A 26846-nucleotide genomic window follows, 5' to 3' on the forward strand; every position below is an offset into this window, starting at 1 on the left:
TTCTACCGCTCATCCATCGAGAGCCTGCTGACGTACTGTATCACAGTATGGTATGGCAGCTGCACTGCTGCAGACAGGGAGAGGCTCCAGAGAGTAGTAAAGGCAGCACAGAAGATCATCGGCTGCCCTCTCCCCTCCTTGATGGACATGCACACCTCCCACTGCCTTAGCAGAGCTAAGAACATTATCAAGGACAGCTCCCACCCTGGCTTTGATCTGTTTGACCTGTTGCCCTCAGGGAGGCGCTACAGGTGCATCAGGACAAAAACAAATAGATTCAAAAACAGCTTCTTTCCAAAAGCCATAACCGCCCTGAACTCGAATATGCTCTGACTTTATAGTCTAACCTGTGCAATACTTCATAATGTGCAATACTTTATTTTAAATGTGACTCTCTTCATGCAATAATTTATAATGTGCAATACTTTATTTCATAATGTGACTCTCTTCATGCAATACTTTATAATGTGCAATACCTCACTCCATAATGTGAAACACAACACATATGCCTCAGGACTGTGCACCTTACCCCCCTTACACCCTCCCCTTTTTTCTTTTTTCTCTACACACTGTTTGCACTGTTTTGGAGTTGCTTTTAATCTCATTGTACATGGGTATAGTGACAATAAAGGCATTCTATTCTATTCTATTCTATTCTATATATTTTTCCATTATAAGCAAGTCGAGTTGACTTTATATGTGGAAAAGAGCTAACATTCTGATGACTAAATGAGGGATCAAACTTCATGTGTGGTCCTATTTTTGTAAAATAGTCAGTAATGACACAGAGTTACTGTTCCCACCCTGAAATTGATCCTGCTGCACTTCCCAAAGTGTTTCATTCCCCTTATACCACAGCAGGATGCCAATTATTATATTTTTTTTATTTATTAATTAACTTTTTGTTTATAGTTATAGTTTAAGTATCCATCATTTGACATGTGGCCATCAACAAATCAAACACAATTTGGCAGTTTGGGAGGAGCTCATACATATGAGAAACAAAGGGGAAAGAATGAAAAAAAGAGAACAGTGAAAAGCGTATTTTTTTTAAATTTCAAATTTTGCTATCAAAGATGTTGCATGAACATTTTAATCTCTTTGAAGGTGAACGACATTTCACAAGTTTTCTTTTAAAATGTGAAAATGTGATAATAAAGAAATAGAAACAGTCATAGTATGCCAGTTAAAATGTGCTTTAATAGGTATAAACAGATAATAAATTCATCCTCATAGCCTCGAGTGTAATTCAGCTAAACAATGCAAGAATAATTCAAACAAAAGTTTGTTTAAATCTGATGAAACAATATTTATTAATGGAGAGAGGATTTAAACACTCGGCTGAGTTGAGGACAGGATTGTAATCTCGTGCTTCTTTAATTCATTTATTTTCATGACCCTCTGCACCCACTTGTCTTTAGGATTTGCACACGCCACTTTGCCGTTCTTTAGAGTAAAGCTGCAGAGGAGAGAGAAGATTTACATCAGTGTTAAACTGCAATAAAATCAGAAAATCAAACACTCTCACCAGGCCCGGCGCCAGGAACAGTTTACTAAGGGGGCAATTAGAAATCGCAAGGGGGCAAATATTTTTCATATAGTCTGTAGTAGTGATGGCGGTCTGACAACGTGTTTCAAACAATTAACTGCGCCAACCACAAAACCACCGCCCTGAAGGTTGCTTTAGTCCGGGAAAATCATGTGACATATTACCAGGGCAGTTGCGCTTTATCAGCACCCGTGCCCACCTGTTAACCCTCCCCTCCGATTTTCTCACAGACACGCGTTACAACCGGAAAGATGCCAAACATAAAACAACACACACAAACCTACAGGCAAGTCCTTTACATTTAAAATACATACAAATAGCTCCGCGGCATGAAAACAAAACGTCAATGCAAGTCTAAGGTACTTGGCTCGGTGGCCAAAATCATAATTTAAAAAAATTAACAGACGCGGCTGCACCAGTTCCTGACTCGCACCGAGTCAACGCTAACCACTTAATCCACGATCCCAGTTTAGGCGTGTAGGGGACTAAACACTCTGAAGTGATGAATTTTCACCCCCGCTGCATGGGGGGTGATGTCAACGACACATATTCTTACGCTATTTGCGCACAAAGCGGACCATATATGAACACATACACCAACATAAACGGAGATAAACTTAGCCTACAAAGAAAGAAAATGGATTCACAATATTGTGATTGAATTCGTTTAATTCGGTGGGGGAAAGACTACTCCTGTAAACTGACTGCATATTACAGGATATTGCAGAGACAGTGCACTTGTAAGTGTGCATGTAAAACCCCCGCCCGCCCGCACGACCCCTCCCCTTGTCCTTATCACAGGTCTGTGTGTGCGCGGCTGTGTCAGCATTTCACACATACACCCACAATAACTAGTCCCCAGTAGTTAGGATTGATACATATGTCTAAAACAGGGTTAATATTAAATTCAGGCTTTTTGAAATAATCCTACCTTAATACAGTTGAATTCTACGATTGCAACGTAAGAATCATAACAACCAATCAGATTTGTTCTACCGTGCCAGTTTTAGTAGTGATTTATGTGAAATGTATATTTGTGCAATGCTCAACCACTTAATATTTCGTACTTGAAAATGCAAATTATTAATACGTCTATAATACATTATATTTTCATAAGAAAACAATTAAGTGATCTGAGTCTCCGTTGAGGGGGCGGGGCTGTAGCCACGAGGGGGCAACGCCCCCTTTCGCCCCCCCATGGCGCCGGGCCTGACTCTCACACGTCCCAAACCTCCAACATCATTTAAAGTGAGATTATATTACACAGAACCATAAAGCAATAACAGACAGGAAAATACAAACCTTTTATTATTAATTAAAACAAATAATTTAAATAAATGAGGGGGTGAAAGCTTACATGACTCCAGGGTTTGTACACCGAATGTCTGTTTCTTCATACGCTGTAATGCGTTTTACAGGGATTCGACTCGTCTGGTAACTGACACAGCATTTCTTTACTTCCTTTGCATCTGTGTGAAAACATTTATAAATTTAGTTCTGTGATTAAATACTCAATAAAAACATATTATATGTTGAGTTCTGGATTGTGATTGGTCAAAAGGTGTTGATTAGTTCTCTATAACAGCAGCTCTGACAGTATGCAGATACAAATCACAGGTTTATATTCATGCCCTCATTCTCATACGCTATCATTTCTATGGTAACAGCTCATTCACAGGGACTCGTACAGCAGCTCCACATAAACAGATTGAAAACTAGAAGGGCACTCAGTAGAGTTCATACCACCACCAGGCCACATAACACCAAAATCAAAAACATAACCTCCTCCAACAAAGATGGTGGAGGTAAAAAGAATCTGTGAAATTGTTTGTATGGTGAAGTTTTCTGGAGCGATCATTTATGTAACACTTCTGGAAGGAGTCTTCAGTGTCAGTGCTTTGTTACAGTCAGAGGTGAAGCTGTAATTTGAAGTTTTCTGACATCTTCAGGATGGAGGAGTTTAGGCTTCTTTGCAGTTTCTCTGTAACATGACAATCTGCATTTTTCACTTCGAGAGAGAGAATAAAGAGATGGAGAGGGAACGACTGTTTATAACTGCTGTAATGGAAGTGAGAACGGAAACTAACTTGTTTTGAAGATTGTCCTCACCATTATTATTAATAATAATCTCATCTCATCTCATCTCATTATCTCTAGCCGCTTTATCCTGTTCTACAGGGTCGCAGGCAAGCTGGAGCCTATCCCAGCTGACTACGGGCGAAAGGCGGGGTACACCCTGGACAAGTCGCCAGGTCATCACAGGGCTGACACATAGACACAGACAACCATTCACACTCACATTCACACCTACGGTCAATTTAGAGTCACCAGTTAACCTAACCTGCATGTCTTTGGACTGTGGGGGAAACCGGAGCACCCGGAGGAAACCCACGCGGTCACGGGGAGAACATGCAAACTCCACACAGAAAGGCCCTTGCCGGCCCCGGGGCTCGAACCCAGGACCTTCTTGCTGTGAGGCGACAGCGCTAACCACTACACCACCGTGCCGCCCAATAATAATAATAATAATAATAATTATTATTATTATTATAATAAAAAAAAGAGTTAAATATAAAAAAAAGATAAATTCAAGCTTACGTTCGGCCATTGTGAAGGACTGAAGGCAGGTCAGAACCAGCAGACCCAGCAGGAGAGAACGAAAGACCATGACTGCAGATGGTGATGATGATGAGGATGATGATGAAGGTCACGATGTACACAGAATGGTATTAATGCAAATATCACCTGACTCTACAGTTTATATAAGCTGAAAAGAGGAGGTGGAGAGTGTGGTTTTGGGGTGTGTAGATGATGAAAAAAGTTCCACTATGTCGAAGAGAGAGAGAGAGAAAAAAACACTTCTTCCATAGAAAACCCATCTGTGGTTTTCACCTAAAATTAGAGGTAAATGGGCAGCATTTAACATGCTTTAATCAAACTCATATCACACTCCTGTATTAAACACTTAAAGTAAAATACATATAAATAAATGCAGGTTTATTGCAGTGAAACTGTGAACCTGAACATAAGAACTCAGATCTTATGTAAAACAACACACCACATCACATACATCACACCACACCACAGAGATAATATATAATTAATACTGAAGATGGCTAATTATTCACGCAGCTTCATTATTTCACTGACTGTGTTTGCAGTGCAAACAATATTCCTTTTTATCATTAAAAAATATTTTAAATTGCCATCATCAAAAAAATAATAATTTAATAAAATCAACTGAAAAATATTGACTCTGATAAAACCCTCTAGATAGCCGGAGCATACGTTTTTCTACTTGTATGTGACTGAAAAATATGTAAAGGTGCATTTCACCACATTATATTGTAACAACTTTGCGTGAGTGAACAATGAGGAACTGGAAGCAGGTGCTGTAATTCACAGTATACCTCAATTTTATTAACACTTTTCTGTGATCAGGGGAATCCTGTGGTGCATCAGGCACACAAATCAGTAGCCCTGCCTCCTTCTTGTCTGCCTTCAATCTTTTACAACAGCCCAGAGTAAGGTAAAATAAAAAAAAAAATGCCCCTTCTCGCATTCTCTCTCTCTCTCTCTCTCTCCTTCTCAACCTGTCACTATCTTGCCACCATAGAAGTGGGGAACAATTCCCCCAAAACCGGCTACCTGAATCCATATTTCTCTAAGTTTTTCCTCACCCTCTTCCCTTTCCTTTCTGAGGTCTTTACTAACTCCCTCTCTCTGCACGGGTGGAATCTTCCATGCCCACCAGGATTGAGGCAAAGCCCAACCAGGTATGCAGGTGCAGTGGGAAAGCCAGGCCATTCCAGGATCACTGTTCCCTTTTGGGAGCAGGAGTCCTTATCCAGATTCCTGATGTGTCTGAAGCTTCTTTGGATTGATCAGGAACATATCGTGTGTGATTGAGTATGCATTATTAAAATGCATATTCATGGATGCCTTCTGTTATAGTGAAACTTGAGGGAATTCCAGTGCAGCATTTGCTGGGGAGGTGGTCCAAGGACTATCTGCATCAGTGCCATGTCACAGGGACATGAAGGATGTTCCATGTGGCTTATCATAATCCCATGGTGGGGCATTTGGGGAAGGATAAAACACTCAATCATCTCTTGGCCTGTTTCTATTGGCCGGGCATTGGTAGGCCATGATGAGAAACAAAACCACCCTCAGCGCTAAATAAAAATAGCACGCTCAGTGCTGTTTGTGGTCAGCAAAAGATCACAGTAGATAATTCACTAGAATTCATCAGACGATGCCATGGAATAATTTGTGTATTTAGGAGATGATCATGGTCTTTTCCTATGAAAATGTATTTACAAAATATGATAATTTCTCTCGGGCGGCACGGTGGTGTAGTGGTTAACGCTGTCGCCTCACAGCAAGAAGGTCCGGGTTCGAGCCCCTTGGCCAGCGAGGGCCTTTCTGTGTGGAGTTTGCATGTTCTCCCCGTGTCCGCGTGGGTTTCCTCCGGGTGCTCCGGTTTCCCCCACAGTCCAAAGACATGCAGGTTAGGTTAACTGGTGACTCTAAATTGACTGTAGGTGTGAATGTGAGTGTGAATGGTTGTCGGTGTCTATGTGTCAGCCCTGTGATGACCTGGCGACTTGTCCAGGGTGTACCCCGCCTTTCGCCTGTAGTCAACTGGGATAGGCTCCAGCTTGCCTGCGACCCTGTAGAAGGATAAAGCGGCTAGAGATAATGAGATGAGATGAGATAATTTCTCTCAAGGACACAGCTAACAACATGTAGCTGTAGTAAGGATTCAGGAAATAGACATGAAGGAGACAGTTACAGATGAAAATCTCAAAGTTATGCCTGTAAATATTACCATGAATAGGCTTTAATCCAAAGAAATTGTGGAACAATCAATGGTGATCAGTGATTGGTTGAAGGGAAAAATTATGATCAGTGATTGTTTGGAGGGAACAGGTGTGATCAGTGATTGGTTGATGGGAAAAAGGGTGATCAGTCGTTGGTTGGAGGGAACAATGTTGCTCAGTAATTGTTCCCTCTGACCAATTACTTATCACTGATAAGTAATTGGTCAGAGGGAACAATTTTGATCAGTGATTGGTTGGAGGGAATGGGTGATCACTGATTGGTTGGAGGGAACAGTGTTGATTAGTGATTTGTTGGTGAGAAAACAATTGTGATCAGTGATTAGTTGGTGGGAATGGTGTGATCAGTGATTGGTTCGTGGGAACAAGTGTGATCAGTGATTGGTTGGAGGGAACAATGTTGCTCAGTAATTGGATGGTGGGAACAATGTTGATCAGTGATTGATTGGAGGGAATGGGGTAATCAGTGATTGGTTGGAGGAATTGTTAAGAACAACAACAACAAGAGCGCGAAAGATCGCCATTTTTAAGCGACGAGAAGCAGCAGCTGTACAAATGCGAAGTCATCCATTATTATTATTATTATTGTTGTTGTTGTTGCCGCTGCTGCTTCTTCCGTGTTGTTTTTGCTTTGATATTCACGCCAAGGTTTATATAAACGTAGCGCCGTAACTGACTTATACAGCGACGTAAGTGACGTATACAGCGACGTAATGACGTGCCTCCGCTTAGCACGGCGAGCTACAGAAAAGCAAACTGGTTCTCAGCTGGCTCGCAAGTTGAAATACACATTTTGCCCATCATGTACAAAAAAACGGGACATTCAGTGTCCCGGATTTTTTTTTTTCCAGGACAGACCATGAAAATCCGGGACAATCAGGAAAAACCGGGACAGGTGGCAACACTAGTGATTGGTGATTGGCTGGAGGGAACGCGGTGATTGGTGATTGGTTGATGGGAATAATTGTGATCAGTGATTGAAGAAGAAGAAGCCTTAATTTGTCACATGTGCACTCAAGCAGTGAAAGTATCTCTGAAGCAGTGAACACACGCTTGCCCACACAATTCAGCAATAAGTGCACACACACACACACGGAGCAGTGGGCAGTGATCTGATGGTGTGATCTTTGATACAAACAAGTTTATTTTGTGAATGACATCATTTCCCCATGAGAAATGTCAGGGATATGTAGCATTTTTGCATATGGTGGGTTTCTCTGTCTTAGAACATAGCTCCCAGATTTACCTTTGATTTATATATTGACATCATTTTGCTTTCATGCAGGAGGTCATTTTTTCCTCATAATATACAGAGAAAGAGAAGAGTAGAGGAGGGTGAAGAGGGAGTCAATTAGGTAATGGTTTTATATGATAAAGCCACTTTACCATACACTTCCTATGTAGTATTGCAATATACAACTGAGCAAGTTTACCAAAGCACTGATGACAAATAAATATAAAAATCTGACAGATAAGTATCTCGTATTTTTGCTGCATTAACTTCTCTTCTACTCACTTTGTTCTGGTATACTTTCACAACAATAAAAAATGCATATAAAAATAAATTTTCTCTTCTGTTCACAAGTCAAAATATATTTTTTAAATCCTAGAGCCTCAGAAGACACAAAAAGTGCAAACATGTTCACATGAAAATTAACAACTTAAAAAAACATCAACTTAAAATATCAAACTAAACACAAATCAGATAAATTCAGCACGAGAGTCAACTCACAAACAGACAACAACAACAAAAATAATAATAATAATAATAATAATAATAATAATAATAATAATAATAATCTTCATCATCATCAAGGGACAGCCATGGACTCAATTTTAGAGAAGCAGCCTTGGGCCCAAAGGGTTGTTGGCTTCATTCCCTGGACCGGCAGGAAAATTCAATGGCTGAAGTGCCCTTGAACAAGGCATCTAATACCCAACTGCTCTGCAGGCACTGGGTATGTGTGTATGCTGATTGTACATTGCTCTGGATGTGTCTGGATAAATATAACTGGATATAACTGGGCAGCACGGTAGTGTAGTGGTTAGCATTGTTGCCTCACAGCAAGAAGGTTCTGGGTTTCAGCCCAGTGGCCGACAGGGGCCTTTCCGTGTGGAGTTTACAGTGGTGCTTGAAAGTTTGTGAACCCTTTAGAATTTTCTATATTTCTGCATAAATATGACCTAAAACATCATCAGATTTTCACACAAGTCCTAAAAGTAGATTAAGAGAACCCAGTTAAACAAATGAGACAAAAATATTATACTTGGTCATTTATTTACTGAGGAAAGTGATCCAATATTACATATCTGTGGGTGGCAAAAGTATGTGAACCTCTAGGATTAGCAGTTAATTTGAAGGTGAAATTAGAGTCAGCTGGTTTCAATCAATGGGATGACAATCAGGTGTGAGTGGGCACCCTGTTTTATTTAAAGAATAGGGATCTATCAAAGTCTGAGCTTCACAACACGTTTGTGGAAGTGTATCATGGCACGAACAAAGGAGATTTCTGAGGACCTCAGAAAAAGCGTTGTTGATGCTCATCAGGCTGGAAAAGGTTAAAAACCATCTCTAAAGAGTCTGGACTCCACCAATCTGCAGTCAGACAGATTGTGTATAAACAGAGGAAATTCAAGACCATTGTTACCCTCCCCAGGAGTGGTCGACCAACAAAGATCACTCCAAGAGCAAGGTATGTAATAGCCGGCGAGATCACAAAGGACCCCAGGGTAACTTCTAAGCAACTGAAGGCCTCTCTCACATTGGCTAATGTTAATGTTCATGAGTCCACCATCAGGAGAACACTGAACAACAATGGTGTGCATGGCAGGGTTGCAAGGAGAAAGCCACTGCTCTCCAAAAAGAATGTTGCTGCTCATCTGCAGTTTGCTAAAGATCATGTAGACAAGCCAGAAGGCTACTGGAAAAATGTTTTATGGACGGATGAGACCAAAACAGAACGTTTTGGTTTAAATGAGAAGTGTTATGTTTGGAGAAAGGAAAACACTGCATTCCAGTATAAGAACGTTATCCCATCTATGAAACATAGTGGTGGTAGTATCATGGTTTGGGCCTGTTTTGCTGCATCTGGGCCAGGACGGCTTGCCATAATTGATGGAACAATGAATTCTGAATTATACTGGCAAATTCTAAAGGAAAATATCAGGACATCTGTCCATGAACTGAATCTCAAGAGAAGGTGGGTCATGCAGCAAGACAACGACCCTAAGCACACAAGTCGTTCTACCAAGGAATGGTTAAAGAAGAATAAAGTTAATGTTTTGGAATGGCCAAGTCAAAGTCCTGACTTTAATCCAATTGAAATGTTGTGGAAGGACCTGAAGTGCGCAGTTCATGTGAGGAAACCCACCAACATCCCAGAGTTGAAGCTGTTCTGTATGGAGGAATGGGCTCAAATTCCTCCAAACCGGTGTGCAGGACTGATCAACAGTTACCAAAAACGTTTAGTTGCAGTTATTGCTGCACAAGGGGGTCACACCAGATACTGAAAGCAAAGGTTCACATACTTTTGCCACTCACAGATATGTAATATTGGATCATTTTCCTCAATAAATAAATGACCAAGTATAATATTTTTGTCTCATTTGTTTAACTGGGTTCTCTTTATCTACTTTTAGGAGTTGTGTGAAAATCTGATGATGTTTTAGGTCATATTTAGGCAGAAATATAGAAAAGTCTAAAGGGTTCACATACTTTCAAGCACCACTGTACATGTTCTCCCCCTGTCTGCATGGGTTTCCTCTGGGTGCTCCAGTTTCCCCCCACAGTCCAAAGACATGTGATTAGGCTAACATGAGGCAGCCATGGTCTGAGGTTGGGCTGAAGTGCCCTTGAGCAAGGCACTTAACCCACAACTGCTCCTGGGTGCTGTAGCATAGCTGCTCACTACTCTGGGTATGTGTGTGTGCTCATTGCTCACTTGTGTGTGCATGTGTGTGTGTTCACTGCTTCAGATGGGTTAAATGCAGAGGTTAAATTTCACTGTGTGCTTAAGCCTGTGCTTGAGTGTATATGTGATAAATAAAGGCTTCTTGGCTTCTATATAACAGTTTCTGGATGTGCGTCTGCTAAATTTCTGTAATGTAATGTAAGAATATGAAGAAAGTGGATCACGCTATTTGCTCCCAGGGTGTCAGTAGCCAACAAAGTGATTTGTACTTGGAGTGAATAGACAATGTGGCTATTACACCCAGGTGTACATCGCACCACACAGAGACAAGATAAACACCAAGGTGTCCAGAGCCAACAATGCTATTTACACACAAACCCTAATCCTAACCGGTTGTAAATAGCCAAATAGTTGCTTGTCATGCATTTACCAGAATCTACCCAGAATGCCACTTCCCAGAATGCATCATAGCCTTCAAACATGGTTGCCATAGACTACAACTCCCAACACACACACGAACTTACACTTGCTGGCTCACAGTCGCATGACTATTGAGTACACAGACCTGATTCCAATCATGCTCACACCCTATATAAGCAGACTCCATACAAAGAGTCTTTGTGAAGTAACACTCTGTGTTCCTTTTGCTGACTTACCAAGCCTTTGTATTTTGTGATATTTTTTTATAATTCTGGTTTTTGATCTTGCTTTGCTTCCTGTATTTTGGAATTTGCCTGGTTCATTTTCCTTGCTGATCACTTGAGTGATGCCTGGTGTTTGACTTTGTTTTTTGCCTCATGTTTTGGATCTGTCTGCCTGAGTCTTATTAAAACTTCTTACTGCAATTACATCTGTTTACTGTCTTCATTTGTAACACTGCCATGTGATTATTCAAACCTGTGCATAAATAATCACTACAACTGATAATAATAATCGGGACAGCATGGAAGCGCAGTGGTCATCACTGTCGCCTCACAGTAAGAAGGTTCTGGGTTTGAACCTTGCAGCTGACTGGAGCCTTTCTGTGTGGAGTTTCTATGTTCTCCTTGTGCCTGCATGGGTTTCCTCTGGGTGCTCTGGTTTCCTCCCACAGCCTAAAGACAATAGGAGTCAGTCAACTGGCTCCTGTAAATTGTCTGTAGGTGTGAATGGCTGTCTGTTTCTCTGTGTAGCCCTGTGATAGAATGATGACCTGCCCAGAGTGAACCCCACCTCTCATCAGAACTCAGCTGGGGTTGTCTCCAGCTTCCCCCATGAGCCTGAGGGATCCTCCTGCTCCTATAATACACATCACATTTGACAGTTGGGGTCCTCCCTATGCCGTCTCGCCCACCTGGCCTGCCGGTGATCTTCAAGGTTGCGTTCTGAGAGCGCTTCTCCTGACAGATGTTGGAGCACCAAGTCAAAAGCAATATTATGTCAGTCTTTGTCAAAGCCAAATGCCTTCAAATCATCTTTTATGCAGTCTTTCCAGCATTTCTTAGGTTGATCCCTTGGCCTTGAACCCTGTGCTAACTCACCGAAGAGAAGTTGTTTTGGCATCCTGGTGTCGTCCATTCTGCAGACATAGCCCAGCCAGTAGAGCCTATTGCCTCAGATGATTGTCTCTATGGTCGTTGATTTTGCACGTCTGAGGACCTCAGTGTTTGTGATGTGATGCCACCACTTGATGTTGAGCAAGCAATGTAAGGACTGTTGATGGAACACCTCTAAAATGTGGAGCTGCTTGGCGAGTGTCGGCCAGGTTTTACTTATGTAGTGTTGGAAGAACGATAGTTATACACCTTCAGCTTGGTTGAAATGGACAGGCCGTCCCTGCTCTAGCATCTAGAGTTGAGGGAGCAGAAGGCGAATGCAGCACGACTTATCCATTTCCTGATTTCAGGCATTAGGCCACTGTCATCTGCTAGTTCTCCTCCAAGGTCAGTAAAGCTATGCACTCTCTTCAACTGGAAGTTGTCAAGCAGGATCAGGGGTAGTTTAGAGCACTGAGCATGCATGATTTCTGTTTTGGGCTGACTGATGTTGAGGCCCTACGATTTGCACGAGTATTGCAATGTTATGGCTGCATTTTGAAGAGAGTCTTGGGTGGAAGTGCATAGCGCTGCATCGTCAGCATATAGAAAGTCACTAAGCCTCGATGTTGAAGTAGACTTAGACTTGAGGCGGTGCAGGGTGAACAGCTTGCCATCCATCTTGTGCTGTATGTCTAGGCCAAAGTCTAGCATTGACTTGTGAGCATGACAAAGAACATAGGAGAAGAACAGGATGAATAGGGTTGGTGCCAAGGTACATCCCTGCCTCAGACTGCTGGTAACCTCGAAGGGGTCTGTTAATTTCCCACTGATGCAGACTTTGGCATACATGCCATCATGGAAGCTTCTGATGATGTTAACAATTTTGGGCAGTATGACGATCTTGAGTAGGATATTCCACATGAGTGTTCTGTCTATGCTGTCAAAAGCTTTGACAAGGTCGATAAAGATGACATGGAGTTGCTGGTTCTGCTCACAACACTTTTCCAGCATTTGACACATAAAGAACATCATGCCATTTGTTGAGCGGCCACTTCTGAAACTGCATTGTGCCTCAGGAATGTGTGTCTCTATGATGGTCCAGATGCGGTTCAGGATCACACAAGCGTACAACTTCCCAATGACTGAGAGAAGCGTGATGCCTCTGAAGTTGGTGCAGGTGAAATGGCAGTTCTTCTTGAAGAGTGATTACAATGTGTCGTAACTAAGGTCTTGTGGCACTCATTCTTCATCCCAAATCGTAAGCAGAAGCTTCTGCAGCTCGTTCACAACATGCTGCCCTCCAGCTTTAAGGACCTCTGCAGGGATCGATTCTGGACCTGGGGCCCTGCCATTGGAGAGGTGCTGCAGGGCTTCTGTGACCTCAAGGGTTGTTGGTGGTAATTTGAGGTCAGTAAGGATTTCTTCCTGCGGGATGTCATCCAGGACTGAAAGGTTTGCACCATTTGGCTGGTTAAGGAGGGTGACAAAATGTTCCCTCCAGCGAGATAGGATGTCAGCTTTTTCCAAAAGATGATTACCGTTTACATCATCAATTTGATTGAGACTGGATGTACAGTGGTGCTTGAAAGTTTGTGAACCCTTTAGAATTTTCTATATTTCTGCATGAATATGACCTAAAACATCCTCAGATTTCCACACAAGTCCTAAAAGTAGATAAAGAGAACCCAGTTAAACAAATGAGACAAAAGTATGATACTTGGTCATTTATTTATTGAGGAAAATGATCCAATATTACATATCTGTGAGTGGCAAAAGTATGTGAACCTTTGCTTTCAGTATCTGGTGTGACCCCCTTGTGCAGCTATAACTGCAACTAAATGTTTCCGGTAACTGTTGATCAGTCCTGCACACCAGCTTGGAGGAATTTTAGCCCATTCCTCCATACAGAACAGCTTCAACTCTGGGATGTTGGTGGGTTTCCTCACATGAACTGCTCGCTTCAGGTCCTTCCACAACATTTCGATTGGATTAAGGTCAGGACTTTGATTTGGCGATTCCAAAACATTAACTTTATTCTTCTCTAACCATTCTTTGGTAGAACGACTTGTGTGCTTAGGGTTGTTGTCTTGCTGCATGACCCACCTTCTCTTGATATTCAGTTCATGGACAGATGTCCTGATATTTTCCTTTAGAATTTGCTGGTATAATTCAGAATTCATTGTTCCATCAATGATGGCAAGCTGTCCTGGCCCAGATGCAGCAAAACAGGCCTAAACCATGATACTACCACCACCATGTTTCATAGATGGGATAAGGTTCTTATGCTGGAATGCAGTGTTTTCCTTTCTCCAAATATAACACTTCTCATTTAAACCAAAAAGTTCTATTTTGGTCTTATCCATCCACAATACATTTTTCCAATAGCCTTCTGGCTTGTCCACATGATCTTTAGCAAACTGCAGACGAGCAGCAATGTTCTTTTTGGAGAGCAGTGGCTTTCTCCTTGCAACCCTGCGAGAGAGGCCTTCAGTTGCTTAGAATTTACCCTGGGGTCCTTTGTGACCTCACCGACTATTACATACCTTGCTCTTGGAGTGATCTTTGTTGGTCGACCACTCCTGGGGAGGGTAACAATGGTCTTGAATTTCCTCCATTTGTACACAATCTGTCTGACTGTGGATTGATGGAGTCCAAACTCTTTAGAGATGGTTTTTAACCTTTTCCAGCCTGATGAGCATCAACAACGCTTTTTCTGAGGTCCTCAGAAATCTCCTTTGTTCGTGCCATGATACACTTCCACAAACATGTGTTCTGAAGATCAGACTTTGATACTGTAGATCCCTGTTCTTTAAATAAAACAGGGTGCCCACTCACACCTGATTGTCATCCCATTGATTGAAAACACCTGACTCTAATTTCACCTTCAAATTAACTGCTAATCCTAGAGGTTCACATACTTTTGCCACTCACAGATATGTAATATTGGATCATTTTCCTCAATAAATAAATGACTGAGTATAATATTTTTGTCTCATTTGTTTAACTGGGTTCTCTTTATCTACTTTTAGGACTTGTGTGAAAATCTGATGATGTTTTAGGTCAGATTTATGCAGAAATATAGAAAATTCTAAAGGGTTCACAAACTTTCAAGCACCACTGTACATTGCTGAGAAACCAGTTTCACGGCCTTGAAGAAATTCTTGGCATTGTGTCTCTCAGCATATGCTTCCACCTCTCTAGCACGGTCAAGCTACCACTGATTTTGCGTTTGCCGTAGTTCTCTTTGGCATCTATTCCTCACTGCTCTGTAGCATTGATGATTGATTGATGAGTTGTCACAGAGGACTGCCTGGAAGCTGCTGTGCTTCTCTTCCAGTAAGTTCTTGATAGCCTCATTATTCTCATCAAACCAGTCACGATGGTGCCACTTTTGCAGCCCTAAGCTTGCAGCCTTGAAAGCTGAGGAATACAGAGTGTTGTGGAGAGACACCCAATGATCCTCGAGATTGGAAGTTGTGATGCTTTCCAACCTGGAAGCTATGGTGTCACCAAGCTGCTGACTTACTTATGGTACCTGAAGACACATGGTGTTGAGGTCTTTAGGTTCAGATCGTTGCCAGCTTTGGGTGGATTTGTGGAAGTGGAGCTTCAAGCGAGCACAGACCATCCTGTGGTCTGTCCAGCAGTCAGCGCTACGGCGCACATGTGCATCTGTGAGATCGCTATGGAAGTGTTGCTGTACAATGATGTAATCTAGCATATGCCAGTGCTTGGACCTTGGGTGCATCCAGGTGCCCTTATAGATGTCCTGATGGGTGAACATTGTGTTGGAGATGATGAGTCCATAACGGATGCATAATTCAAGGAGCATGATTCCTTGCTCATTTTCTTCTCCAAGACTATGAGGGCCAATGATGTCGGGCCATGTTTTAGTATCTCTGCCAACTCTTGCATTGAAATCACTAAGAAGAAAGAGATGGTCGCCACTGGGAACAGATGACAAAACTTCTGATAGCTGATCATAGAAAAGGGTCCACCCTTTGAGAGACTGTTTGAAGGTCGGAGCATAAACGCTGATGACTGTAGTGTTGCAGGTCTTACCAAGCTTAATATGCATCCTCATTATTTGGGAGTTGATGCCTTTCCAGCTGGACATGGATGAGTGAAGGCTGGTTTTAAATGCAATCACCACACCTTCCTGTTGAGGTTGATTACTGGGTCTGCAAGAGTGCAGGAACATGTAGTCACCGTCCATGAATTTGCCCTCTTCAGGTAAATGGCATTCGCTTGAGGCAGGTGACATCTATATCGAACCTCTTGAGTTCAGTGGCAACAAGTGCTGAATGGTGTTCGGGAGCCTGGCGCTTGGTGGTGGTGGTGAGGGGTAAGCAGGAAAGATAATGGATGGATAATCATCGTCATCATCTGCTGTCCATCGCTAGCAATGATGACCGCTTCATGACGATGTGCAGAAACACAGATGGGCTGCAAGACCCACACCAGACTTATTCTCCTTTCCTAATGAAGCACCTTGAATGGTAAGGTAAGACAAATAATGTCATGCCCCCATCATATTGTCTCTCTGGACCTCCAGACCTGATGCCAAGTGGTGCACAAAAGTGCCACAGACCTGATGGGTATGGAAGTTGCCCCGTAGTGACAACTGACTTGCTGAGTGATACCATCTGTTGGCCATTTGAGTGGCTCTTCTGCATGCCATTAGGTGGTGCACCATTGACCCTGTTGGGTTCATCTGCCCCATTGCACTGAAAAGCACCTTGCTGCCAGCATCTTATTGGTGATGCACTATTTAACCCATAGCTGGAACCCAGGCAGGTGCCACCACTCCAGGTCAGAGTGGACCTGGGAGAAATGGTGATTAAGGGGTAACTCCACTTTCCCCAGTACTCAAGTCCTCCTGGACCTGAGACTTACCACCGGTTGCAGTTTAAAGTCATACCCAGGACTAGATGCATAATCATAATATTAAATTAACAGTAAATCACAGGCTCATGGTAGCTTAAAGCCTTCATAACACTTTATCACCTTAGTAATTTTGTACTGTTTTATGCTTTAACTGGGACCCATCTGTATCTTGTTGGGATCTATGGCGATGGGGACAATGAAGCTTTCTGAACCAATGAAGCTTTTAATCCAAATCAGTCAAAAATAGGTTCATTGCTCAAAGCTTTGTTTAACACAGTGTACATTAGCGGCCCCTAATGGTAAAAAAAATAATAATAGCAGAGGCCAACTCATGTTTTTGTTCCTGTTTACATAATATATATGACTGATTTAACATGTGTAAAAGCAGAATATATTTTTCTGATGTGACTGATGGATAAACATGCTTGTGAGACAGTAGAATATAAGGAGTTTAAAGATTTTTATTTTAGAAAAGTTCAACAGTCTTGTGGCTCAATCTGTTCCTTTTCTTATTAACAGTCTCCCTGCCTTTGAAAGAATAGGTTCACATGGAACAGAGAAGCGACTTTGTTTCATTTGTATCAGTAAAACTTTTGTAAAACTAAAGCACTCAATTCTATGTGCACAGAAATGCTACATATTGGTTTGAACCAGTTTTAACTGCTTCTGAACCACTGATGACACAGTTATGTGGGTGTGTATAGAACAAAATATTGGTCATCACTCAATCACATGACTTTGCCATTTCAATACAAGCTTTGAATCACTGCTTTTGGAAACACTGCTTCATAATTTTCAAAGTAAGCTTCAGAGTTTCAGGTTCTCTGTTACATCATGAGTGATCTAGGCAAATTGCCACATCTTTTTTCAAACACCAAACTCTCTTCTGTTTTCCTGATACAGCCTGCTGTGTTAATATCAATGTACAACAGGTGGCACATATTTAACAGAAGACTTTTTATTGCTGTAACTATGAAATTCAAAGTCCAGGTCAGGGCTCTTCGATCTTCAGGGGTCTTCAAATGAATCTTTTCTGCAAAGGGCCAGTATGCCTATAGACTTTCATTCCAACCAAACAGGATCCACACCTGATTCCACTCATTTAATCAGTTCATCTTGGAATGCAAAAAAAAAAAAGCAAGTGTCCCTGGCTGGAATAAAAGCAGCCACACTGGCCCTTTGTGGAAAAGACTGATGACCCCTGGTCTAGAACGTCAAGGTATGTTTGTGAAGTAAAGACAATCAACAACCCAATCAAAGAGAAGAGTGGAGGAGGCAAATATATATTTTACAACTTTGGCTACAGTAATGTAATTTGACATAATATATTTATAATATATTTATATTATAAATATATTTGCACTGGAGTACGCCGCTAGATGAGGAGCTAAATCGCTTCTTTGCTCGCTTTGAAACATCTCAGCAGCACTCATCTGCTCCAGCCCTGCCCCCACCACCACACAGTTCCTACACCACTCCTTTCACTGTACAGGAGCACGATGTCAGATGGGTGCTCCTGGCAGTGAACCCCAAGAAAGCTGCCGGCCCAGATGGTGTACCTGGTAAGGTGCTCAGAGCGTGTGCCCACCAGCTCGCCCCTACCTTCACCAGGATCTTTAACCTCTCCCTGGCTCAGGCAGTCATCCCGCCCTGCCTAAAATCAGCTACAATAATCCCGGTGCCGAAGAAGTCTCCCATCACCAGCCTGAATGATTACCGTCCTGTGGCCCTCACCCTGGTAATCATGAAGTGCTTCAAGAGACTAGTTCTTCAGCACATCAAGGACCACCTCCCCCCAGACTTCGACTCCTACCAGTTTGCATATCGCACAAACAGATCCACAGAGGATGCCATCGCCGTAGCTCTCCACTCTGCGCTAAACCACCTGGAGCAGCAGCAGAGCTACGTCCGCATACTCTTTGTGGATTACAGTTCAGCTTTCAACACAATAATCCCGGACATCCTTATTAGAAAACTGGACACTCTCGGCCTCCCCCCTCTCACATGTGCCTGGATAAAGGACTTTCTTACCAACTGGCCCCAGACTGTGAGACTTCTCCTCCACCTGCACGTTGAGCACCGGCTCTCCACAGGGCTGTGTGCTGAGCCCCCTCCTGTACTGCCTTTACACCCACGACTGTAGTTCGACCCACAACAGCAACCTCGTTGTCAAGTTTGCTGACGACACCACAGTGGTCGTACTCATCTCAAAGGGAGATGAGGCAGCCTACAGAGAGGAGGTCCTGAAGTTGGCAACCTGGTGTTCAGAGAATAACCTCGCTCTGAACACCAAGAAAATCAAAGAGCTCATTGTTGACTTCAGGAAGCACAGCACTGACCTAGCCCCCCTTTACATCAACAACGAGTATGTGTAGAGGGTCCACACCTTCCGGTTTCTCAGCGTCCTCATCTCCGCCGACATCTCCTGGTCAAAGAACATTACAGCAGTCATTAAGAAGGCTCAGCAGTGGCTACACTTCCTGAGAGTCCTCAGGAAGTACAACCTAGACCCCAACCTGCTGCTGACCTTCTACCGCTCATCCATCGAGAGCCTACTGACATACTGTATCACAGTATGGTATGGCAGCTGCACTGCTGCAGACAGGGAGAGGCTCCAGAGAGTAGTAAAGGCAGCACAGAAGATCATCGGCTGCCCTCTCCCCTCCCTGATGGACATTTACACCTCCCGCTGCCTTAGCAGAGCTAAGAACATTATCAAGGACAGCTCCCACCCTGGCTTTGATCTGTTTGACCTGTTGCCCTCAGGGAGGCGCTACAGGTGCATCAGGACAAAAACAAATAGATTCAAAAACAGCTTCTTTCCAAAAGCCATAACTACCCTGAACTCGAATATGCTCTGACTTTATAGTCTAACCTGTGTAATACTTCATAATGTGCAATACTTTATTTTAAATGTGAATCTCTTCATGCAATAATTTATAATGTGCAATACTTTATTTCATAATGTGACTCTCTTCATGCAATACTTTATAATGTGCAATACCTCACTCCATAATATGAAACACAACACATATGCCTCAGGACTGTGCACCTTACCCCCCTTACACCCTCCCCTTTTTTCTCTACACACTGTTTGCACTGTTTTGGAGTTGCTTTTAATCTCATTGTACATGGGTATAGTGACAATAAAGGCATTCTATTCTATTCTATTCTATTCTATTCTATATATTTTTCCATTATAAGCAAGTCGAGTTGACTTTATATGTGGAAAAGAGCTAACATTCTGATGACTAAATGAGGGATCAAACTTCATGTGTGGTCCTATTTTTGTAAAATAGTCAGTAATGACACAGAGTTACTGTTCCCACCCTGAAATTGATCCTGCTGCACTTCCCAAAGTGTTTCATTCCCCTTATACCACAGCAGATGCCAATTATTATATATTTTTTTTATTTATTAATTAACTTTTTGTTTATAGTTATAGTTTAAGTATCCATCATTTGACATGTGGCCATCAACAAATCAAACACAATTTGGCAGTTTGGGAGGAGCTCATACATATGAGAAACAAAGGGGAAAGAATGAAAAATAGAGAACAGTGAAAAGCGTATTTTTTTTTAATTTCAAATTTTGCTATCAAAGATGTTGCATGAACATTTTAATCTCTTTGAAGGTGAACGACATTTCACAAGTTTTCTTTTAAAATGTGAAAATGTGAAAATAAAGAAATAGAAACAGTCATAGTATGCCAGTTAAAATGTGCTTTAATAGGTATAAACAGATAATAAATTCATCCTCATAGCCTCGAGTGTAATTCAGCTAAACAATGCAAGAATAATTCAAACAAAAGTTTGTTTAAATCTGATGAAACAATATTTATTAACGGCGAGAGGATTTAAACACTCGGCTGAGTTGAGGACAGGATTGTAATCTAGCTCTTCTTTAATTCATTTGTTTTCATGACCCTCTGCACCCACTCGTCTTCAGGATTTGCACACGCCACTTTGCCGGTCTTTAGAGTCAAGCTGCAGAGGAGAGAGAAGATTTACATCAGTGTTAAACTGCAATAACATCAGAAACTCAAACACTCTCACACGTCCCAAACCTCCAACATCATTTAAAGTGAGATTATATTACACAGAACCATAAAGCAATAACAGACAGGAAAATACAAACCTTTTATTATTAATTAAAACAAATAATTTAAATAAATGAGGGGGTGAAAGCTTACATGACTCCAGGGTGTGCACACCAAATGTCTGTTTCTTCATACGCTGTAATGAGATTTACAGGGATTCGACTCTTCTGGTAACTGACACAGCATTTCTTTTCAACATTTGCATCTGTGTGAAAACATTTATACATTTATACATTTATTTCAGGGACTCGTACAGCAGCTCAACATAAAGAGATTGAAAACTAGAAGGGCACTCGGTCGAGTTCGTACCACCACCAAGCCACATATCAACATCAAAATCAAAAACATAACCTCCTCCAACAAAGATGACGGAGGTAAAAAGAATCTGTGAAATTGTTTGTATGGTGAAGTTTTCTGGAGCGATCATTTATGTCACACTTCTGGAAGGAGTCTTCAGTGTCAGTGCTTTGTTACAGTCAGAGGTGAAGCTGTAATTTGAAGTTTTCTGACATCTTCAGGATGGAGGAGTTTAGGCTTCTTTGCAGTTTCTCTGTAACATGACAATCTGCATTTTTAACTTCGAGAGAGAGAATAAAGAGATGGAGAGGGAACGACTGTTTATAACTGCTGTAATGGAAGTGAGAACGGAAACTAACTTGCTTTGAAGATTGTCCTCACTATTAGTAATAATAATAATAATAATAATAATAATAATAATAATTATTATTATTATTATTATTATTATTATTATTATAAAAAGAGTTAAATTTAAAAAAGATAAATTCAAGCTTACTTGTTGCCTTTGTGAAGGACTGAAGGCAGGTGAGAACCAGCAGACCCAGCAGGAGAGAACGAAAGACCATGACTGCAGATGGTGATGATGATGAGGACGATGATGAAGGTCACGATGTAAACAGAATGGTATTAATGCAAATATCACCTGACTCTACAGTTTATATAAGCTGAAAAGAGGAGGTGGAGAGTGTGGTTTTGGGGTGTGTAGATGATGAAAAAGTTCCACTATGTCGAAGAGAGAGAGAGAAAAAACACTTCTTCCATAGAAAACCCATCTGTGTGTAAGGTCCTCTAAAATAACACTGTATTTTATACTCTATATTGGATTGCCCTATTTTCTGTGTAATTAACTCCATTTACCATAATGCCTTGTGGTTTGGAATATTTTCACTGTTCTGATGTGTTGTGACGTTCTGTGCATTCGGACCAATCAGACTTATTTGCTCGTTGTAGTTTTATTTGAATTTTGATGTCAGCCAATGGTAATTGGTATATGTTTAATGCCCGCGAGTTCGCGGGCTTTTTGAGATGTTTCATCACTTCGCGAGGGAGAAGCTCACGGGGTTCCCGCCTGCTGCCGAGCAGAGAGAGATCGCGTTGTTTGTGAGCTCTATTTCAGCACTTATTTTGCAGACAGTTTTTTTTTTATAGTTTGGTCTGCTTGTGGCCATAAACTCCGGTGTCACTCCAGTGAGTGATCTTGCTGTTTTTTTTTCTGCGGACACATCTGCCCTCCGTGCTGTGCCCACCGGAGCGCTTTCGTCAGTCCCGGGAACTCACTGTGTCGGGTCTGGGACCCAGCCCGCTACCGAGGGGTTTGGGGTGAGCAGCATCTTATTCGAGCGAGCTAACCCACAGCAATAGCTAGCCCTCTGCTCAGGAGCATCTGCTGCGTGACTGTACCGACATCTGTAACCTGATCCGTCTGGTTTGACCGGTGGATTGTGAGTAACGCGAACCCACACTTACACTGACACACACACACACACACGCGTTCCTCTGGTCTCGCCTGGATAGCCAGCGTTTTAGAAGGGCATTGCAGCGGTTGCTGTTCTGTCTGCAGTTCACAGAGCTGCCACCTGTGCACCAACGGGCCCCAACTGCGCGCGCGTTTTTCTTTCTTGTCCACTTCTTTTCTTTTGATACTTTACCCAGTTTTATTTTATTACTATGTACTGCTGGTATACACACTGTTGATGTGCTATCTGTAACATCTCTATTATGTAGGCTAATTGTTTCCGCTCTTCTTGTGCCGGTGTTACTATTTTCTTGGTGATTACATTGCATGCTTCTTTGGGAGCATTTATTGTCAAATACTATTATTATTATTATTATTATTATTATTATTGCTTATTAATAAATATAATCATTATTATTTAATTATATCTTGGGTGTATTGGCTGCTCATTTGGTTGTTTATATTTGAACATTCTGACATGCACACTGCAGACTAGCTATTAGTTCTTTCACTCATGCTACTGTTATTTTAAAGTCTGAGGAAATACACCATACACTAGCTTCAAAGGTAAGTGTAGTATTTTCGCAGTGGAGGCACCGCGCTGTTAAATTTATCATTTATTAGATTTATGCTTATTATTCTCTCTCTCTACTCATACTTGTACCCTTATGGTATCAGGAATCTCAGCCAGCTCACCACTCCACCGCTGAGAACTTAGGACCCTGTTGCGCCATTATTTATTGGGATTTAGGGTAACTCTTTAGTAGCCTATAGCCTACTGTGCTGGGTAATCAGCACCTGTCCAAAAAAAAAAAAAAAGGGGGTTACATTTTGGAGGCACCGCTGGGATTTTCCTGTTTACCAGAACAAGTAGATCGCTGTGTTTTGCTTAGTTTTGTGTTGTGTTAGTTATTGCTGTTTGCTGGGCAGTTTTTTTTTTAAACATGGACCTTAGTCAGGCTGTTGAGTGGAGCCGTGAGGAGAATGTGGAGTTGTGTCATGCCATTTTACTTAGCAGAGTGCCATTGGAGGCCACTGATGATGTGGTTAGCCGTGTGCTCAGCACAGTTAAGGTTCTGGGTAGGACCCGGATACGCGGTCGCCGTGGTGACAAGACTGGTAGGCACCTGTACATTTTAGTCGAGACTTCTGCTGAGTTGGATCAGAGCTCTGTCCCTCCTGAAGTGGGAATTGTAGGTGAGGCAGGTCCATGGGCTGTTCATGTAGTGAGTAGTTTGCTGCCTGCTAGTCCTGTTCTTGAAAGTGATGGATTCGAAGCCAAGCTATTTTCATTATTACAGCAGGAAGGCAAGTCTATGGGTGATGTGAAGGCTGTTTTGGGCACGCAGCCTCCTAAACCTGATGTCAGCATGGATCTTGTGAATGCCATAGGCCAGCTCGTTGATCGCTGTAACCAGGCATCTGTTGATGTGCCTGGCTATAGAAAACTGAGGCTGTTTTCCGGTTTACGGCCCGTTCCCCCAGGCGAGGAAGAATATGAGGCCTGGATGGAGCAGGCTACTCAGATGATTACTGAGTGGCAGTGCAGTGATGCTGCTAAGCGACAGCGCATTGTTGAGAGTTTGCGTGGGCCTGCTGCGGATATAGTAAGGTTTTTGAAAGTCAGTAGCCCATCTGCTACTGCTACTGATTACTTAACCGCTCTTGACACTACTTATGGATCAACTGAGAGTGGGGCAGACCTTATGGCATCGTTTCGCCATACTTTTCAAGAAGATGGTGAGAAACTTTCTGCTTTCTTGTATCGCTTGGACAAGCTTCTCCACCGTGCTCTTTTGAGAGGAGGGATTGAAGCTGCAGGCCTGAATCGTGCACGTCTGGAGCAGTTGTTCAAGGGTGCTCTCACCACTGACATTGTGGCTTTACGTGTGCGACTTCTGCACACTTTGCAAGCTCCGCCTTCTTTTTCCCAGTTAATGCGAAATGTGAGAGAGGAAGAGCACTGGGTAAGTGCAAGGGAGAGTGCAAAGGTTTCTGTGGCCTCATCTACATTTTGCCAGGTTCCTGTGACTGCTGCTGTCGCTCTTCCTCATGTGCCTGTTACTCCCCTGGCGTCTGAGGTTGACAGTCTGAGGAAAGAGGTCAAGGAGCTGACGTCTTTAGTAACTAAACTTTTGACTGCTACTACCGTGGCTCCTGAAAATCCTCAAGTCTCACAGTTTGGTGTAAGCCACAGCACAGAAACCACAGCCCCAGCTGTTCCCACAAGGGCTGTTTCTTCGAACCTGCCGAAGTCTACGACATCCTCTTCTGTTCCTGCCATTTTTTGTTACAAGTGTGGAGAAGACGGCCACACCAAGCGAGAGTGCACACGCCCTGAGAACTTGAGGGTAGTGAATCAGAAGCTGCTTAAGAGGGTCACGCAGCAGGGAAACTTCCCCGGAGCTCAGTGAAGGAACGGCACAGAGCTCCATCACACAAAACACGTTCCGCTCATTGTTCACCTCCAATCAAAGTCAGCCAATCACAACTGCCGTCTGGGTTAGTGGGGCCCTCGGCTGAGGTGCCCGTGCAGATAGAAGGTATTTATGCTAAAGCTCTGCTTGATAGTGGTTCTCAGGTCACCATCTTGTATCATAGCTTTTATAATGCATATTTGAAGCATTTGCCACTGCAGCCAGTGGAAAATCTGGAAATATGGGGTTTGAGCTCTCACAAATACCCATATGATGGATATTTACCTCTTAGGCTTGAGTTCACTGAAGCGGTCACTGGTGTGCCTCAGGTGGTGGACACTTTAGCTCTTGTGTGTCCTGACCCTCAGACAAAAGAGGGTATAGCCATTTTGGTAGGCACAAACACTCACTTAGTGAAGAAGTTGTTCCACTCTTGTCGTGAACAGGCAGGTGACGGGTTTCTTAACACGCTGACCATACACCCGGTGATAAAAGAGGTTTTTGAGTCCATTAAGCACACAGGTGTATCACCGGAGGATGTGAATAAACACGGTACTGTGTGGTTCACGAAACCTAAGCCTGTTGTTTTAAAGCCTGGGCAGGAGCTGCAGCTTTCAGGACTGCCCAAGTTTCCTGGTGAACTCAATGACTCTTTAGTCCTGGTAGACCAGCCTTTTAGTGCTGATGATACATCTGTCCCTGAGCTTGAGGTTCGGCCTGAAGTCCATCCAGTCTCTGCGGTGTCCTGCCGTCGTATTACGGTAAATGTGAGGAATGTTTCTTCCAGGGATGTTCTTGTGAAGAGAGGTAGTCCCCTCGCTCACATATACCCTGTAGAGATGGTGCCACAGTTTCCGTCCACTTGCAGTCCCATAGCTGCTGGTGAGCTTACTTCTGCTTCTTTTGATTTTGGCACTTCTTCTATGCCAGAGGAGGCAAAACATCGCCTCTGCGAGAAGATGTTGCAGAGGAAGGAAGTGTTTTCTTGTAGCGAGTGGGATGTAGGCTGCTCAAAAAGCACTCAGCATGAAATCAGGTTAAATGACTCGCGGCCTTTTCGGGAGCGATCTCGACGTTTAGCTCCTGCTGATCTAGAGGATGTGCGTCAGCATTTGCTGGAACTCCAGAATCATGGCATCATTTCGGAGTCTCGGAGTCCGTATGCTTCGCCCATTGTTGTAGTGCGCAAGAAGTCAGGTAAAGTCAGGATGTGTATTGATTATAGAACGCTTAACCAGCGGACCATCCCTGACCAGTACACAGTTCCCAGGATCGAAGACGCCCTCCATTGTCTCTCTGGTAGTAAGTGGTTCTCGGTGTTGGACTTGAGAAGTGGCTACTACCAGATTCCCATGAGCGAGGCTGATAAAGAAAAGACAGCGTTCATCTGTCCTTTAGGTTTCTATCAGTTTGAGCGTATGCCTCAGGGAATCTGTGGTGCCCCTGCCACATTCCAGAGAGTCATGGAGCGGACAGTCGGAGACATGAATTTTCTGGAGGTTCTGGTGTATTTAGATGACCTGATTGTCTTTGGTAGCACCTTGGAGGAGCATGAGGAGAGACTCTTAAAGGTTCTGGACAGGTTGAGAGATGAAGGTCTCAAACTTTCGTTGGATAAGTGTCAGTTTGGCAGGACGTCTGTGAACTATGTGGGGCACATAGTTTCACAGGATGGCATAGCCACTGACCCCTCCAAAATAGAGGCTGTTGTTTCATGGCCTCGACCACAGACTGTCACTGAGCTACGGTCATTTTTGGGTTTTTGTGGATATTACCGTCGTTTTGTGAAGGGTTTTTCCACATTATGCCGACCGCTGAACGAGTTGCTTCAGGGCTGTCTGCCTCGGAAGAAGAGCTCGAGTTCACAGGCTG

At 42.8% G+C, this 26846-nt stretch overlaps 3 protein-coding genes across 3 annotated transcripts; 1 reads left to right on the forward strand and 2 right to left on the reverse strand.

Moving 5' to 3' along the window:
• Positions 1-1180: 1180 nt before the first annotated feature.
• On the reverse strand, positions 1181-21717 carry LOC132882860 (C-C motif chemokine 18-like). Its single transcript, XM_060915971.1, has 4 exons — positions 21696-21717; positions 4148-4251; positions 2907-3018; positions 1181-1459 (listed from the first exon to the last, which is right to left on the reverse strand). The coding sequence occupies exons 2-4, from the start codon at positions 4215-4217 to the stop codon at positions 1330-1332; spliced, it is 312 nt and encodes a 103-aa protein (XP_060771954.1). The 5' UTR covers positions 4218-4251; positions 21696-21717; the 3' UTR covers positions 1181-1329.
• LOC132882869 (C-C motif chemokine 4-like) lies at positions 20408-21719 on the reverse strand. Its single transcript, XM_060915980.1, has 3 exons — positions 21598-21719; positions 20898-21009; positions 20408-20691 (listed from the first exon to the last, which is right to left on the reverse strand). Exons 1-3 carry the CDS (start codon positions 21665-21667, stop codon positions 20598-20600), a joined length of 276 nt encoding a protein of 91 aa, XP_060771963.1. The 5' UTR covers positions 21668-21719; the 3' UTR covers positions 20408-20597.
• Positions 21720-23501: 1782 nt separating this feature from the next.
• Positions 23502-24971, forward strand: LOC132886198 (paraneoplastic antigen Ma1 homolog). Its single transcript, XM_060920772.1, has one exon. It carries the CDS (start codon positions 23502-23504, stop codon positions 24969-24971), a length of 1470 nt encoding a protein of 489 aa, XP_060776755.1.
• The last annotated feature ends 1875 nt before the right edge of the window (positions 24972-26846 follow it).

Source organism: Neoarius graeffei, chromosome 1 (assembly GCF_027579695.1).
Source record: "Neoarius graeffei isolate fNeoGra1 chromosome 1, fNeoGra1.pri, whole genome shotgun sequence".
NCBI lineage: Eukaryota > Metazoa > Chordata > Actinopteri > Siluriformes > Ariidae > Neoarius > Neoarius graeffei.

Bases quoted from the DNA above. Each gene is read 5' to 3' on its own strand.
- LOC132882860 (XM_060915971.1), bottom strand. From the start codon at position 4,217: ATGGTCTTTCGTTCTCTCCTGCTGGGTCTGCTGGTTCTGACCTGCCTT. The intron at 3,019-4,147 runs GTAAGCTTGAAT...GTTTTCACACAG, and splicing joins GTCCTTCACAATGGCCGAAC to ATGCAAAGGAAGTAAAGAAA. The intron at 1,460-2,906 runs GTAAGCTTTCAC...TCTCCTCTGCAG, and splicing joins TGTACAAACCCTGGAGTCAT to CTTTACTCTAAAGAACGGCA.
- LOC132882869 (XM_060915980.1), bottom strand. From the start codon at position 21,667: ATGGTCTTTCGTTCTCTCCTGCTGGGTCTGCTGGTTCTCACCTGCCTT. The intron at 21,010-21,597 runs GTAAGCTTGAAT...GTTTTCACACAG, and splicing joins GTCCTTCACAAAGGCAACAA to ATGCAAATGTTGAAAAGAAA. The intron at 20,692-20,897 runs GTAAGCTTTCAC...TCTCCTCTGCAG, and splicing joins TGTGCACACCCTGGAGTCAT to CTTGACTCTAAAGACCGGCA.
- LOC132886198 (XM_060920772.1), top strand. From the start codon at position 23,502: ATGGACCTTAGTCAGGCTGTTGAGTGGAGCCGTGAGGAGAATGTGGAG.